This window comes from Rhinopithecus roxellana, chromosome 13 (genome assembly GCF_007565055.1).
Source record: "Rhinopithecus roxellana isolate Shanxi Qingling chromosome 13, ASM756505v1, whole genome shotgun sequence".
NCBI classification, from domain to species: Eukaryota; Metazoa; Chordata; class Mammalia; order Primates; family Cercopithecidae; genus Rhinopithecus; species Rhinopithecus roxellana.
The window spans coordinates 19,627,728-19,643,936 of NC_044561.1; the positions used below are offsets into that span (position 1 = coordinate 19,627,728).

Genomic DNA, 16,209 nt, shown 5'->3' on the forward strand with positions numbered 1-16,209 from the left:
GCAGGAGCGTGGGGGGTCTCTTCTGGGGGAAGCAAGGGAGGCCTGGGCCTGTGAGACTCAGAGGTGGTAGGGTGGCATGGGGGCCACAGCTTGGCGGGATGGCGGGGGGCTTGGGGGTAATCCAAGTCTTTCAGGGACCTAGCCATGGAGAATGGGGTTTGAGGACCAGCAGGAGGTGAGGACTCTGTGGATCCCAGCCCTGCCAGGTGTGTTTTCAGGGCTGGGGCCTGCTTTGGAGGAGATGGAGGGCGCAGAACACTCCTGAGCCCAGGCCCTGTGCCCAGCCCTGCTCCAGCCTCACCGGCTTGACACCAGGGCCTCCCTCCCACCAGCGAGGGGGAGAAGCTATTATAAGTGGAGCCAGCAGTTGACAGGGGCGAGGGGCAGGTGGTGGGAGGGAGGTGCTCCACCATGGCCCCCGCACTCCCTCTCAGCCTCAGACATTGGCCAGGGGAGCTGAGGGGCTTGGCCTCCCCACTCCCATCTTGGCACCAGGCCTGATCTGGTGACCACCCTGAGGGACCTCAGGAGAAAAGGATGTTAGGGAGGAGGGCGGGAAGGCGGGGCGCCCCAGGCAGGCCACCCAGGCCCAGCAAAGCTCGCCGGTGGGTCCCCCAGTTCCGCATCTAGACCTGGGGCCCAGTGACCCTTGACCAGTCCCTGGGGGGTTCGAAGTCCTCAGCTCCACCATGAACAGAGCAAGCCCCCGCGTGGAGCAAGGGGCTGGACCTGACCTCCAGGGGCACCCACCTCCCCACACAGCGCCGGCCACGGGCCTCACCTCCCACTCACTGTCCTGCCCCCACTCTGAGATGGGCATTTCCTCATTGGGAAATCCCGGTCCTTCTGGCCTCCCAAAGCCCTGAGTGTTTGCCCCTGTGGGGCCCAGCCCACATCCTGGGGCGGCTCACCCTTGGCCTGGACCCAGATCCTGCCCAGCACCCTGTGCCTCACCAGCCCCCAATTCATCCTGGGCAGACATAGCCCCTTTCCTCTTTTGAGACGGCCCTACCTCTGCCCTCCCTTCCCCCATGCCACCCCCAAGTCATCCTGGGCAGATGCAGCCCCTCTCCCCTGCTGAGACAGCCCTGCCCCCGCCCCCCTCCCCATGCCACACACGGCCCCTCCCTCGGGGCTCCAGGCATGCCAGGCTCTGAGAACCCCACTGCCAAGATCCCAGCCACCCACTGCCCCTCTCAACCCAAGTGCCCCAGCCTGAGGCATCTCTCCCAGGCTCTTTGTACTGGGGACGAGTTCTGGGTGTTGGGGTAAGACCCTGTTGGCAGAGCTCTTCCGGCAGCACCCAGCCGTGTGTGTCTGCACATGTGTGGTCATGTGTGCAAGTGGTGTCTGGCACACAGGCTTGGCGCGGCGCCCCAAGCTAATTGTGGGGTTCAGCAGTGATGGGAGAGGCGGGGCTGGGGTGACCGCTGAGGCTCTGACAGGCTGACGGGGAGATTACAGGCCTTGGTTACTGCTCACTGGCTGGGGCCTCACCCATCCACCCCCCACACCCACCCCAGGGGTGAGAAGGGGGCTGTGGGCGGGGGCTGGTCCTGAGCCAGCTGCATCCAGGCAGGACCTGGTCTCTGAGCAGCTGGGTGCTGTGGGGTTGAACTGGAAAGGGGGAGATGCGTGGGGGCCACTCAGAGGAGAGCCTGCCGGTGGGGCTGGGCGCCGGTGGGCCGGGAGGCCTCCTTTCAGGAGAGACTCAAAGTGACTGAGCCCCAGAATCCCATGAGAGTCCCTCCGTGGCCGCCAGCTGTCTGACCACACGTCCTGTCCTGATGAGCTGGTGGTTCCTGCGGTGGCCACCAGTTTCATGTGTGTGCCCCGAGCGCCTGGCAGTGCCCGCCCCTCCCGCAGGAGGTCCTCAGGAAGCACAGGGACACCGGTGGGTGCCTTGCGCTGCCCAGATTTCTGACCCGAAGGACCGCTGTGTATCAAGAGGGGGCTGCAGCCGTGCCCAGGCTGGACAGGATGGGGGCTGGGACCCCAAAAGGGATGGCTGAGGAGAGTGGTTCTGCAGGCCTGGCGCATGTGGGGACAGGGCACCATAGCCAACTGGATCCCACCTTCTGTCAGGGCTGGCGAGGACCATCCTCCAGATGCGCCAGTGGGCGGTGGCCAGAGAGGAGGCTGAGGAGGGCCTCGAAGCTGCGTGTGGGATGGGAGGGCAGCCTGTGGCCCTGGTCTAGGGAACCCACCATATACAGGGGCTGCACTTGGTACCGAGGCGGGGAGGGGGCTGGGGCGGGTGAGGCAGGCAGGGGGCTGGGGCGGGCCCCTTGGGCACTGGCCAGGTGAGCTCAGGGGGTGCCTGAGGGCCAGGGCTAGATACAGAGGCCCTGGGTACCAGGTGGCCTGGGTGCATCAGGAGGTGTGGACCAGTGGGGCCTGTGACCAACCCGGCTGGAGCAGGTGACAGGAGGAGCTGGGGCTTCTTGAGGCACCCCCAGGATCCTGGGCTGGTGACCCTGTCGCTGCCACCAGCCAGGGTGACTTTTCCTGCTGGGACCCAGAGCCCAGACTGCAGAGGAGGCTGGCCCAAAGAAGGAGCCCTGCCCTGGAACCAGGCTGGCCGGGAAGAGGTGCGACGGCCTCCACCTGGGAGGGGTCCTCGGCCGAGAGTCCAGCGGGGAAGGCTGTAGACGCTGACGCGAGGCTCAGGCCGCGACGTCAGTGTGTCCCTGGAGCCCCGCCCCGCCCCACCCCAGCTCCTAGGTCGGGTTGTGCCAGGAGCGCTCGGCCTTTGCCCCGGGTGAGTCTGGCCTTGACCCTGGGTCCAGAGTCCTGCGGGAGGCTGTTCTGGGCAGGGTCGTGCATGACTCGCAGCTGGGCCGGGAGGGGCCGAGCCCTGAGACCGACCGGGGCACGGGCGGAGCCACCATCGGCGGGGCGGAGCCGCTCCCCGCGCCCCTTCCCCGGCCCGGAGGACCTAGGTAATGGCCGTTCGCGCGCTCCGGTGTGCCTGACACCAGGTGAGCGCCCCGCGGGGACGATGTCTCCTGTCGCCGCCGCCGTCATTGTTACTCGGGTCAGGCTCCCACCCGCCCCCTGGGTTCCCGGCCTGGTGAGGTTTGTCCCAGAGGCGGCCACGTGCTCCCTCCAGGTGCGCGGGGTCGAGGGGCGGACGGGGCGCTGGAGTCCCCGGGAGGTGGCTGCGGAGCTCGGGCTTGCGGGGGGCAGTGGGCGGCGCCGAGGAGGCCCGGGCCTAGTCCCCGCGCTTCCTGGCCCCGGGCGCGCTTTGCCCCTGGCTCCCAGGCAGCCGTTCTGCGCCCTCCGGGGAGCCTGGCGGCGCCGGCGCCCGGGGGAGGGGCTGTGCCACCTGGGTCTGTCCCGGAGGAACAGGCCGGGGTGCCAGCCTTTGGCTCTGGCCGGGTACCGGGCTCGCAGACCCACCCGGAGGCACCCCTCCCCGCCCCTCTGGCTCCGGGGGGCCGCCCCCGCCTCCTGGGCTGAACTCTGGCCCGGGTCACCGGCGGGTGAGGCTGGGTGGCGGCGCCGGGCTCGCCCTCGCCGGGTCTCCCGCGCGCTCTCGGACCAGTCCCTCTGCGCGTCTACCCACGGGCGCGGTGCTGCGGGGAGGGGCGGCCGGGGTCCTTGCCGACCCCCCAGGCCCCCGCCCCGCGGCGCCCCCCTCGAGCTTGTTTTGAAAACAGCGGAGGCTGGGATTCGCCGGCGCTCCTGTTTTGTTTCCTCTGATTTGTTTAGCGCTCTGGGCTAATTGGAGATTTGCGTGTGTCGCTAGCCTTGGCCCGGCCCTCTGGCTGCTGGCTGCGGGGGCTCCCTGGCTTCTCTGACGCCTGTCTCCCCGTTCGGGGACAGCCGCTGTCAGATGCGTCTTGGCCTTGGGGCCGCCAATCGCCCACTTTGTGGAGGCTGCTTCCCCCGCCCCCGCACCGGGGTCCCCCAGTGCAGGGCCTGTGCCCACCCCAGTCCTTTGAGCCCTGGAGGGCCGCACAGCCTTAGCACCCCTGCGTGCTCATGTCACCCCTCCCGTCCTCCCAGGCCTAGGCCTGAGCTGTCCTAGTTCTCCATGGCTGCTGCTGCCTGGGTCCCCATCTTGGCCCCGGTCTGGCCCGGTGCCCATGCACCTCCTCTGCCCCCTCCTCTGGCCCCTGCCCTCTCTGGTTCCCCTGCCAGAGCCCACAGCCTGGCCTGGCCTGGCCAAGAGCAGCCCCCAAGCTGGGCCCCTCCTCCCACTGGGCCTGACTGCTTTGTGCTGGTTTGATTTTAGCATTCAGAATGGCTTAGTCTGGCTGGGTGTGGTGGCTCACACCTGTAATTCCAGCACTTTGGGAGGCCGAGGCGGGCAGATTGCCTGAGCTCAGGAGTTGGAGACCAGTCTGGGCAACACCGTGAAACCCCATGTCTACTAAAATACAAAAAATTAGCCAGGTGTAGTGGCGTGCACCTGTAGTCCCAGCTACTCGGGAGGCTGAGGCAGGATAATTGCTTGAACCCGGGAGGCGTGGGTTGCAGTGGGCCAAGGTCGTGCCCCTGCACTCCAGCCTGGGTGACAAGAGTGAGACTCTGTCTTGCCGGGCGCGGTGGCTCAAGCCTGTAATCCCAGCACTTTGGGAGGCCGAGACGGGCGGATCACGAGGTCAGGAGATCGAGACCATCCTGGCTAACACGGTGAAACCCCGTCTCTACTAAAAATACAAAAACTAGCCGGGCGAAGTGGCGGGCGCCTGTAGTCCCAGCTACTCGGGAGGCTGAGGCAAGAGAATGGCGTAAACCCGGGAGGCGGAGCTTGCAGTGAGCTGAGATCCGGCCACTGCACTCCAGCCCCGGCGACAGAGTGAGACTCTGCCTCAAAAAAAAAAAAAAAAAAAAAAAAAAGAGTGAGACTCTGTCTCAAAAAAAAGAAAAGAAAAGAATGGCTCAGTCTGTTTGCTTGAAAATACTGAAAGGCAGAGAACCCCCAATTTTAGCCCCCCCCGCCGAACCGTCTCCCAGTGCAGCCAAGACTTGGGGCGGTCTCAGAACCAAGGCTGGCAGGAGTTGGGGGACCTGGAAGCCCCCACTCTTGGCTTCATCTGGAGTAGGGCTCTGTCCTTCCCCCTTAGATGCCTCTTGTTTACGTTTACCTGGTGGGAGGGGTGGGAGACAGACTCAGCCTGTACAAGGGGCCTGGGGCTGCTGGTCAGAAAAAAAAAGGGGACCCGAGGAGGGGGCCACAGGCACCCAGCCAGCAAGCAGCTCCTGCTCCCTCCCAGACTGTCTAGGGCAGAGGGGGGAGGCCCAGCATCCCTGGGCTGCCCTTGGCCCCCATCGGAGTTCTGATTGGGTGAGGAGACCCTTCTGCTCTGTTGGCCTGGGGGTGACCTAAGGGGGCAGGTGTACTTTCTAGCTCCCGCCCCTGCATGTCGCCACCCCTTCCTGGCTCACTGAGCTTGGACCGGCAGGTGCCCAGTGGCCAGATCCAGTGTTTAGACTTGTTGGGGCGGGGGGTGGGGGTGTGTGGCCAGGCCCTGTGGGTGAAGACCACACACCACAGAGCAAGGCCGGTCCCTCAGGGGCTGGGTTAGAGAGGCTGTCTCGGGGTCTAAAGGATGGGCAGGGGCTTTCTGGGGAGCACAGTGAACACAGACTTGGGAATGTCGTGAGGCAGCATTCCCTGGGTGCTTTCTCTGAGTGGGCACAGCTGTAAAGATTTCCACACCCACTCAACCTCAAGGCAGCCCTCTGAGGTGGGTGCCATAATGACCCCCAGACTACTTATGGGGAAACTGAGGCACAGAGCAGCTTTCTGAATGGCCCATGTGAGCCAGCCAGAACGTGACAGAGCTGGGGTGTGAACTCACTGGTCTGGCTCTGGAGTTCAGGCCTTGAGGTCCCTGCGTGCAATAGCCTCGGGTGTGACCACAGCCACCTAAGGAAGAAACTCCTTTTTGTGGGATAGCTATGCAGAAATCCTGTGAGGGGGAGATGGAGCCTGGCTCAGTGTTGAGGGCAAGATGGATGGAGGTGGGAGAAGCCAGAGGCCGGGCAGAGGAGGTAGACTTGGGCCAGGAAGGGCCCCAGGCTGAGGGTGGAGGGATCCTGGTTGTATTCTCTGGGAGGGGTAATCCATGGCCTTCCTCCACTGTGAGGGCCAGGGAGGAGGACAGCAGGAAGCCCCCTCCAGGAGACTGAAGTATGGGCCCTGCCTCTGGCTTCCTGAGTGGATCGATCTCTCAGAGGAGGTTGTTCTGGGGGTGTGGGGTGGGCAGGGAGGAGGCCAGCCTCCCCTGACCTTGGCTGATCCTCCCAACCCCAGGGCCTGGGCCGGTGGAGGCTGGGGCCTGGGGGTGTGCTGCAGGGAGAAGTCTGGGGGCTGCAGGAGGCTGAGGGAGTGGGCACAGGGGCACACAGGCTGGCATGGCGTCCCTTCAAGGTGGCAGGTCTGGGGGCACCATGCCACCACCATGGCTGCCACCTCCATCAGGAGCTTCAGTCTCCACTCCAGTCCCAGCGGGTCCCGGCTTTCTTGGGAGGCCTGGTGCTGCCCTGTGCTTTGGCTTCTGAGTTTGCCAGAGGAGTTTGCCCTTTTCACAAAGGCGCTGTTGAGTCTCAGGTCGAAAGGACGCTCTCTGCCTATCAAACCTCATCCTCCCCCAGCCCTTTGGCTGGGTTAACCCTTACCTGTGCAGCACGGTAGCACAATCCATGCACAGCTGTGGCGCTCACCTCCCTTCCCGCCTCCCCGCTGCTGGTGTCACTGCGTGTCCAACCCTGGGTCCTGCTGCACAGGGCACATGAGGATCCTAGTGGGGCGGGAGGAGAGCGGGGCCTGGCCGTGCCGGAGGACGCGCTTTGCTGGCACCCAACCTAGCCAGGCTGGAGTGGACTCGGGCCTGAGCAGGATTCAGTAGCTGAACCTTGGCTGTGGCGGTGGCTGTTGAGGGCCTGGAGAGTCACGTCCTGAGGCAGAGTGGAGCCTACTTTCTTTTTTTTCTTTCTTTCCTTTTCCTTTTTTTTTTTTTTTTTTTTTTTTGAGACAGAGTCTTGCTCTTTCCCCAGGCTGGAGTGCGGTGACACCATCTCGGCTCACTGCAGCCTCAGGTGATCCGCCCGCCTCAGCCTCCCAAAGTGCTGGGATTACAGGTGTGAGCCACCGTGCCTGGCTCAGGTTTTTTTAGACAAGCAATATGTAAATATAGTCTTAAACTTGTGTTCTGCTTTAATCTTAGAGTCAGGGTCTCGCTCTGTTGCCCAGGCTGGAGTACAGTGGCACAATCACAGTTCACTGGAGCCTAAACCTCCTGGGCTCAAGCTATGCTGCCTCAGCCTCCTCAGTACCTGGGACTTCAGGCTGCACCACCACACCCGGCCAGTTCATGGTGTAGTCCAAGTTCCTTGAACTGTTTTGTTGTGGGGGTGTGTGTGTGTGTGTGTGTGTGTGTGTGTTATTTTAAGACAGTATCACTCCAGCCTGGACTGGAGTGCAGTGGCCTCCTCCTTGCTCCCAAAGTTCACCACTATTTTCTTTTCTTTTTTTGAGACTGGAGTCTCGCTCTGCTGCCCAGGCTGGAGTGCAGTGGCATGATCTCTGCTCACTGCAACCTCTGCCTCCCTGGTTCAAGCAATTCTTCTGCCTCAGCCTCCCGAGTAGCTGAGATTACAGGCGCGCACTACCACACCTGGCTAATTTTTGTATTTTTAGTAGAGATGGGATTTCACCATGTTGGTCAGGCTGGTCTTGAACTCCTGACCTCATGATCTGCCCGCGTCAGCCTCCCAAAGTGCTGGGATTATAGGCGTGAGCTACCGCAGCCGGCCACTATTTTGAATTTGGATTGAGGGCTTCTGGAGCCTCTCAGAGATGGATGGGGCCAAACCCTGCACTCAGACTTCCCTATCAGAGTCAGCACAGACACACGTGCATCTACCATGTAGTCTTCCACAGTATCCTCTGGTGGGATGCTGGGTGGCTGCCACATTTTCGCTAAAGCCAACCATGCCGAGAAGCACCCTGGGTCTGTGCCTCCCTGTGGGTATAGTGGGTGTTTATCCAGAACTAGAAGATACAATAGCAAGGGAAAATACAATAGCAAGCATTGCTGAATGCTACAGTGTAACACTCTGAGACTTTTTGTGAATGAATTCATTTAGTCCTTATAAACCCCCTGAGACTTTTTGTGAATGAATTCATTTAGTCCTTATAAACCCCTGGGGGTAGCTTACTATTCTCTCTCCATTCCACAGATGGGGAATGAGGCACAGAGAAGTTAAGTAACTTGCCCAAGGTCACACAGCTAGTAAGTGAAATTTCGGGGTCATGGGTGTGTGTATTTTTCAGAAAGCAACTTTTTTTTTTTTTTTTTTTTTTGAGACGGAGTCTGACTTTGTCACCCAGGCTGGAGTGCAGTGGTGCGATCTCCGCTTACTGCAGGCTCCACCCCCCCGGGTTCACGCCATTCTCCTGACTCAGCCTCCTGAATAACTGGGACTACAGGCGCCCGCCACCACACCTGGCTAATTTTTTTGTATTTTTAGTAGGGATGGGGTTTCACTGTGTTCGCCAGGATGGTCTCCATCTCTTGACCTCGTGATCCGCCCGCCTCGGCCTCCTAAAGTGCTAGGATTACAGGTGTGAGCCACTGCGCCAGACCTCAGAAAGCAACTTTTATTTTAAGCAAAGTAATAGCCATACCTAGTTTAAACAGGCAGAAAGCCTCTGACAGAGGGGAGTGCCAGGAGCCCTGGAGGTGTCTGAGGAAGGGGCTGTGCAGGAGCCAGAGAAGGCAAAGGCCAGATGGGGTCCTGTGAGCTGTTTCTTCCCCCAGCCCCCGCCAGCATGGGACAGAGGTGGGAGCTCCACAGCTGGTGGGGCTTCTCTTGTGACCGGCATCTCTCCTTTGCCTCCTAGAGAATCTCGATGCTGGCCTGGAGCAGAAACTGAGCTGGATCACTGGAGCCTCGGTGAGGGGGCTGCACCCCACCTGGGAAAGGCAGTGGGTGGCTGGGGCCATGTGGACAGGGAGGCTGGAGGTATCTAGAATTGCTATGTGGTGTCTGCAAGCCTCTGTCCAGCCAGGTTTCAACCATACGTGTCACTCTGCTGCTCCTCCCATGGCCTGGCCTGGATGGAAGTAGGGAGCTTCCCTGCCCACAGCACGCTGTGAGGCCTCCCTGGTTCTCTGAGGCCAAGCTTTCGCTCAGGTGGAGTGGTCTGCAGTGAGACTGGGGCACCGGGTTCTGGGACATTAGGGCTGGGAATTTGGGCGTTGGAGATGTGGTGATGGGGGTGCCCATGCAGACGCTTGGTGGGCCAGCAGCAGCCTGAGTCGGTGTGGCCTCCTTAAAGTGCCCCTCCAAGCTTCAGCCAGGAGGAAGGCACCAGAGGGCCTGAGGAAATCCCCGCCAGCCCCGTAAGTGGGGGTCCCAGGAGGGCTTCAAAACAGGAAGTGCCTGCCGCCAGCCCTCCCTCCTGTTCCAGGAACACAGGCAGCAGGAAGCGGAGCTGGCTGTGCCGGGCGCCTCCTGCACTGCCTGAGCTTTGCTGCTGGTCCGGTGGGTTGCCCTTTGCTCCTGGGCCTGGGCAGGCAGGTCACCTGAGGCCTTGTTTGTCCAGGAACGAGAAGGCAGCTGCTACCTGTAGGGTGTCACCCCAGCCGCACCTGCCACCCTGGAAGGCCTGGGCCGGCGGGGCCCTGGGAGCACAGGCCGAGTCAGGCTTTCCCTGGTGGCACACAGTGGTGTTTATTGAGCACTTATGGTGTGCCAGCCCCTGGCAGGGACAGGAGAGCCTTCCTCCAGCACCGGGGCCCCTACAGCCCTGGTGGGTGGGTGAGTCGCTTGCCTGGGTGGAAGTTGATGGGGACGGGTGAGGGGTGGCCGGTGGGGGCCCAGAGCCATTGCTTTTCCTGGGGCTGGGGGCGCTGCAGGGTTCTCCAGGCTGCCCCACCGCAGTCCAGGTCAGATCCAAGGGGACCGTGGGCCCCGCCCCCACGCCGCCCCCGCACTCCCTTCCCGGCTGCATTCCATTCATTCCCGAGAGCTGCACAGGGCCGGGTGAGCCAGGCCGGCAGGGGAGGGCAGCAGGCCTGGGCGCAGGGCCGAGGGGCCTGGTCGTTGCCTGCCCCCGCTGGCGCCACTGGGTGTACTTAGAAGGCGGGGGCCTGCGGGACCTGCCCCCGGATGGCCGTGGGTGGGAAAGGGGCGCGGCAGGGGTTGGGGGGCCTTCGGGCAGGCGCTGCTCCTCCCTGGTAGGGCCATGGGCTGGAGCTGTTGCCTACGGGCCTCTCCTGGAGGCCTGGGACTTCTGTACCCTCCTCTCCTCTCCGGACAGGCCACTGAGCCACAGCGGGGGAACCTGGCTGAGCTGGGCATAGAACCCCCTCCCCCAAGATCACGCCCAGAGGTTCCCGTGGGCTTGTAGAATCTTCCTGTTTCTCACTAAAGCCGGCATCTTCTGGCTGATCACCCCTATCGGGGTGAAGCCTGGGGTCCCCTGGCCCTGCCCAGCCTCTCTGCCACCAAGTGGCCAGGAACTCCCTAGCCTGTGGGTGGTCACCTCTCCCAGTAGCTGCTGCGCTCGTGGGCACCTGAGGGCTCCAGGGGTTGGGCAGGGGGCTTCAGGAGCTGGGCAGCAGCTGAGCACTGAATCCCCAGTGCAGGGAGGGGGTTCTGTGCCGCGCAGGAGCTGCCTGTCTGATGGGCGCGTCCCCACGGAGCAGGAAGGCCAGTGCAGCCCTGTCTCACTCAGCCCTGTCTCACTCATGCCGGCCCTGGGGTGGTTCAGATGTTGTCGGTTGGTTGCATCTTGGTCGCACGTCAAGAGATTTCAGGAAGCGTGAGGGCAGTCAGAACCGGGTGCCACGGGCAGGGGGAGGGCGGCTGTGCCAGTAGATGCAGCTTCACCCAAAGCTGAGGCTTGGGAGAAACACCTCCCCTGGCTACAGAGCAACAGAGTGGGCTTCCTTGCCCTCCTGGGAGGACAGAGGCCACAGGGGCCGGGGGGCTGTCAAAGGGTGGAGAAACACAGTGGTCAGAGGCCAAGCTGCTCCCACTGCAGGTCAGAATCCCAGCCCCACCCATGCCCACGGTGTGGCCTTGGGCAAATTCCACTCCGTGCCTCAGTTTCTTCACCTGAGAAATGGGTCACAAGGCTGTCATGGCTCAGCCTGGCCGTCAGAGACACAGGGCTGTGGAAACATTTGCATTTTGTGACTTGTTCTTTCCACACTTAAAACTTTTTTTTTTTTTTGAGACAGAGTTCCGCTCTGTCACCCAGGCTGGAGTGCAGTGGCGCAATCTCGGCTCACTGCAACCTCCACCTCCCGGCTTCAAGCGATTCTCTGCCTCAGCCTCCACAGTAGCTGAGACTACAGGCGGGTGCCAGCATGCTCGGCTAATTTTTTGTGTTTTTAGTAGAGATGGGGTTTCACCACGTTGGCCAGGCTGGTCTCAATCTCCTGACCTCGTGATCCGCCTGCCTCGGCCTCCCAAAGTGCTGGGATTACAGGACATTACAGGCGTGAGCCACCAGGCCCAGCAGAACTTTCAAATAGGTGGTGAGAAAGAGGATTGCGTTTTGAAGGGATGAGACGTATGCAGGGAGGTGACACTTGCGATGGCCTGAGAGGGTGTGGCAGTCCCTCTAGAGGCACGGGGTGGGCCTGCACAGGGAGGTGGGGGAGGCCAGGGCCTGCATCCCTCGTGACCCTTTGCCATCAGGTCTGGACCCCCTTGGCACCTGCCATGGCAGGGCTGCCCTGTACACCTGGGAGCCCCCAGTATTGGTGCACTCAGGGAAGATGACGGTGGGCCCAGGAGTGGGGGTTGTTGGGAGCATGAGGAGGGGGCACTGGTGGGGAGGCTGATGCAGGGATCACTGGCCAGGATGGAGCAGGGTCCCTAGCGTGAGAGGGACGGACCACCCTGAGGAAGAGCTCAGAGGCAGAAGGGTCCTGTCTGCCGCTTGTGTCTGAGCCCCTAAGATGCACCTGAGTTTGGTAGGGAAGGAAGGAGGGAGGACCACGCATGTCCTGGGTGGCCTTGGATCATCCTGTTGGGAGACCCTTAACTCAGCCTGGTCCTCAGCAGCTCACTTGTCACATCACACATTCCCCTCATCCACCCGGACCCGGGCCGGACCCAGGCACAGACACCACACCGAAACGTGCTCAGTTACACACACACATATGGACACAGCCTGTCCAGCCCGCAGACATGGGGGCCTCCCCTTCTGAGACCTGGTGGATTTGGAGCTGCTCACGGCTTCCCAGGTCCCCTTCTTGCCTCCCCTGTGTCCACATCAGAGGCTCTGCCCTGGGGGCGGCATGGGCCAAGTGTGAGGAGTGGTGGGTGATCGCTTGGTGATTGCTGGCTTCCACTGTTGCACCAGGGCAGGGGGCCTGGAGGCGGTCAGGGACCCTGGGGCTCTGGTGGGCAGTCAGGCTGCCTGGGGCTCTGGTGGGCAGTTGTAAACAGCATGTGCACTTGCTGGGGTATGCACAGTACACCCCTTGCCCTCACCCGAGCCTCCAGTTTCCCGTGTCCTTCACCCCTCGCTCTCACCCGAGCCTCCGGTTTCCCGTTTCCTTCACCCCTCGCTCTCACCCGAGCCTCCAGTTTCCCGTGTACTTTGCCTCCGCCCCATGTGTGAGCAGCCTGTTCTAACGTCCAGGGGTCTGTCTGTCAGCCTGAGCCTGTGCGCTGGGGCCAGTGCCTCCCGACCACCTGGAGCTCCTTGGGGTCACAGGTCAGGGGGCATGTGTGTGAGCACCTGAGAGCCTTTCTGGGGGCGTCGACTCCTTGCCTCGGGAATAGGCCTGCTGGTGTTGTGAGCACCTCTGGGAGGGATCCTGGAGCGGGCAGTGGCAGTGCCTTGGCCCCAGTGGTTGGTCAAGGTGGCCTTGAGGAGGGCTGGGAGGTGGTCTCCAGCAAGATCTTGAGGATGGCGGGGGTGTGAAGCAGGAAGGGGCGGAGCTCCGGGTTCCTCAGTTCGTGGAGTGGCACGATCCTCTCTGTCCCATGTTCTGACGTTTGGGGCAGGGACCGGAGAGGGATTTGATGGGGGGTCCTTTGGGCCGGGGCTCCCCTGACCCTTCACTCTTCCCACAGGGTGCCGGGGGCAATGGCACTGCGGCTCTGGGCCCTGACCCTGCTGGGCCTGCTGGGCGCGGCTGCCAGCCTGAGGTCCCGCAAGCTGGACTTCTTCCGCAGCGAGAGAGAGCTGAACCACCTGGCTGTGGACGAGGCCTCAGGCGTGGTGTACCTGGGGGCGGTGAATGCCCTCTACCAGCTGGATGCCAAGCTGCAGCTGGAGCAGCAGGTGGCCACGGGCCCGGCCCTGGACAACAAGAAGTGCACGCCGCCCATCGAGGCCAGCCAGTGCCATGAGGCTGAGATGACCGACAATGTCAACCAGCTGCTGCTGCTCGACCCTCCCAGGAAGCGCCTGGTGGAGTGCGGGAGCCTCTTCAAGGGCATCTGCGCCCTGCGTGCCCTGAGCAACATCTCCCTCCGCCTGTTCTACGAGGATGGCAGCGGCGAGAAGTCCTTCGTGGCCAGCAATGACGAGGGCGTGGCCACGGTGGGGCTGGTGAGCTCCACGGGTCCCGGCGACCGCGTGCTGTTTGTGGGCAAAGGCAACGGGCCGCACGACAACGGCATCATCGTGAGCACCCGGCTGCTGGACCGGACCGACAGCAGGGAGGCCTTCGAAGCCTACACGGACCACGCCACCTACAAGGCCGGCTACCTGTCCACCAACACACAGCAGTTCGTGGCGGCCTTCGAGGACGGCCCCTACGTCTTCTTTGTCTTCAACCAGCAGGACAAGCACCCGGCCCAGAACCGCACGCTGCTGGCCCGCATGTGCAGAGAGGACCCCAACTACTACTCCTACCTGGAGATGGACCTGCAGTGCCGGGACCCCGACGCCAATGCCGCGGCCTTTGGCACCTGCCTGGCAGCCTCCGTGGCTGCGCCTGGCTCTGGCAGGGTGCTGTACGCTGTCTTCAGCAGAGACAGCCGGAGCAGTGGAGGGCCCGGTGCGGGCCTCTGCCTGTTTCCGCTGGACGAAGTGCACGCCAAGATGGAGGCCAACCGCAACGCCTGCTACACAGGCACCTGGGAATCATCCCGTGACATCTTCTACAAGCCCTTCCACGGCGAGATCCTGTGCGGCGGCCACGCGCTGGTATGGGCCTCAGTGTGTTCTTGCGGGGCCCGGACTGCAGGCGTCCGTGTGTGGGTTTGCGTGTCCCAGCCTGCTGGGGAGGGTGCACATGAGCAGTGTGGCCGTGGTTCTCGCCAGCGTGGGTGCTCGCGTGGGTGGGTGCTGCATGTCTCAGTGCCATTCACGCCGGCACCAGTCCCAGGCCTGTGTCAGGCACTGGGTCATACAACAGCACGGTGGGGCTCCCTGCCCTGTGGGCCCTGTTCTTGGGGACGTGTGTGGGGCACATGTGCCGAAGGGAAGGGCCTGTCCCAATCCTTGGAGCCCGAGTGGGGTGGGCCCTTCAGAACAGGGGGTCTGCCTGCCGTTGACACGCTGTGGTCCGCAGGGCTCCAGCCAGAGCTTCCCGTGTGGCTCAGAACACCTGCCCTACCCACTGGGCAGCCGCGATGGGCTCAAAGCCACAGCTGTGCTGCAGCGTGGAGGCCTGAACCTGACGGCCGTGACGGTCACCGCCGAGAACAACCACACTGTGGCTTTTCTGGGCACCTCTGACGGCCGCATCCTCAAGGTTTGGCCCAGGCTGGGGCAGGGAGGCTCTGGAGGACCTGTCTGTGCACAAGGCCCCTACCCTCACCAGCCTGCCCTCATGCACACAGGTGTACCTCACCCCAAACGGCACCTCTTCAGAGTACGACTCTATCCTTGTGGAGATAAACAAGAGGGTCAAGCGCGACCTGGTACTGTCTGGAGACCTGGCCAGCCTGTACACCATGACCCAGGACAAGGTGAGCCAGACGCACTGTGCAGAGCACTCCAGGCCAAGTGTGCCCTTATGACAGGCCTGGGGGCCAGAGGAGGACTGGGTGCTGCAGAGCCAGGCCCTTCTCCTTGGGCTGGAAGAGGGGCGGCTGGATGGGTCCCGGGCAGTGTCTCCATCCTGTGTCTCTGGCACTGCCCCGTCTCTGCTACTCCTTCGGTCTGTCCTGTGTGGTCTCAACCAGGTCTCTCCCTCCGGCCCCGCCTGTGTCCCGTCCTGATGGAAGGGACCTGGGTTGGTGTCTGAGGGTTGTTCCTGAGGGTGGATGGCAAGACGGGGTCCCGGCACAGCCTCTGTGAGCTCAGTCAGTGGGGTACGTGGGCCTGGGCCCCAAGCTTGTGGGGGGTTGGTGCAAGAGCCCCTCAGGCTGGGCCTAGGAGTACCCCTCAGAGGGAACCAGTACAGAGGACGGGAGCTGCCCCAGGAGACCCCACAGCCAAGACCTCCCGGCTTCCCTGGGCTCAGCATGGCCAGCAGGCCATGGCCGCACAGAGCCAGAACTGTTTAACAACAAGTCTGAGGTGTCTGAGGCTTTCGAGGCCCCGGGACAAAGCTGGGTCAAGCTGGCGGTCTGGGGACATCCGGGGTCTGCGGAAGGCCCATGTGGCCTCTGCCATGGTCCCACTCTCGGTCCCGCTGCCCCAGGTGTTCCGGTTGCCAGTACAGGAGTGCCTGAGCTACCCGACCTGCACCCAGTGCCGCGACTCGCAGGACCCCTACTGCGGCTGGTGCGTCGTCGAGGGACGGTGAGTGCCTGGGGGGGATCGGGGACACGGCCTGCCTCTGGGATCCGGGTAGGTCATGGCTTGGGTCGGGGGACACACTGCACTGTCCTGGGAGAACAAGACCCCACCCTGGGCTGAGGGAGTCCCAGTGCTGAGGCCGCCCCCTGCGCCTGCAGATGCACCCGGAAAGCCGAGTGTCCGCGGGCTGAGGAGGCCAGCCACTGGCTGTGGAGCCGGAGCAAGTCTTGCGTGGCCATCACCAGCACCCAGCCGCAGAACATGAGCCGGCGGGCCCAGGGGGAGGTGCGTGGTGGGGCTGGGGTGGGGGTCCTCGGACCCAGGCTCGGCCAGGTGGGGGCTCCCCCAGGCTAGGAGCTGTTGGGACAGGCAGGGGATGGCCCCACATCTCCCCCGCCTGGGCTCCGGGCACTGAGCCTTCGTGATGGAGCCTGCCCTCCATTGGCCCCCTGTGACCTGGGTGGGTAGGGGTGGGGCTTGTCCCTATCCAGGGTAGACCCAGGCCTTGTCCCAGGAGTTGCTGGGGT

At 63.0% G+C, this 16,209-nt stretch overlaps 1 protein-coding gene across 4 annotated transcripts in view; it reads left to right on the forward strand.

The window, feature by feature from the left end:
* PLXNB2 (plexin B2) overlaps positions 1-16,209 on the forward strand; it is a 33,562-nt gene that overhangs the window by 4,498 nt on the left and 12,855 nt on the right. For 2 of the 4 annotated variants that reach the window (XM_030914374.1, XM_030914371.1), the window contains 5 exons: positions 13,060-14,140; positions 14,508-14,690; positions 14,779-14,907; positions 15,585-15,685; positions 15,841-15,967. In XM_030914374.1, the coding sequence (XP_030770234.1) occupies positions 13,073-14,140; positions 14,508-14,690; positions 14,779-14,907; positions 15,585-15,685; positions 15,841-15,967 (1,608 nt within the window). In that variant the 5' untranslated portion in view covers positions 13,060-13,072. Of the gene's footprint in view, positions 1-2,863; positions 2,982-8,860; positions 8,914-13,059; positions 14,141-14,507; positions 14,691-14,778; positions 14,908-15,584; positions 15,686-15,840; positions 15,968-16,209 lie in introns of those variants that run through there. The other 2 variants (XM_030914373.1, XM_030914372.1) reach the window with 2 other exon arrangements.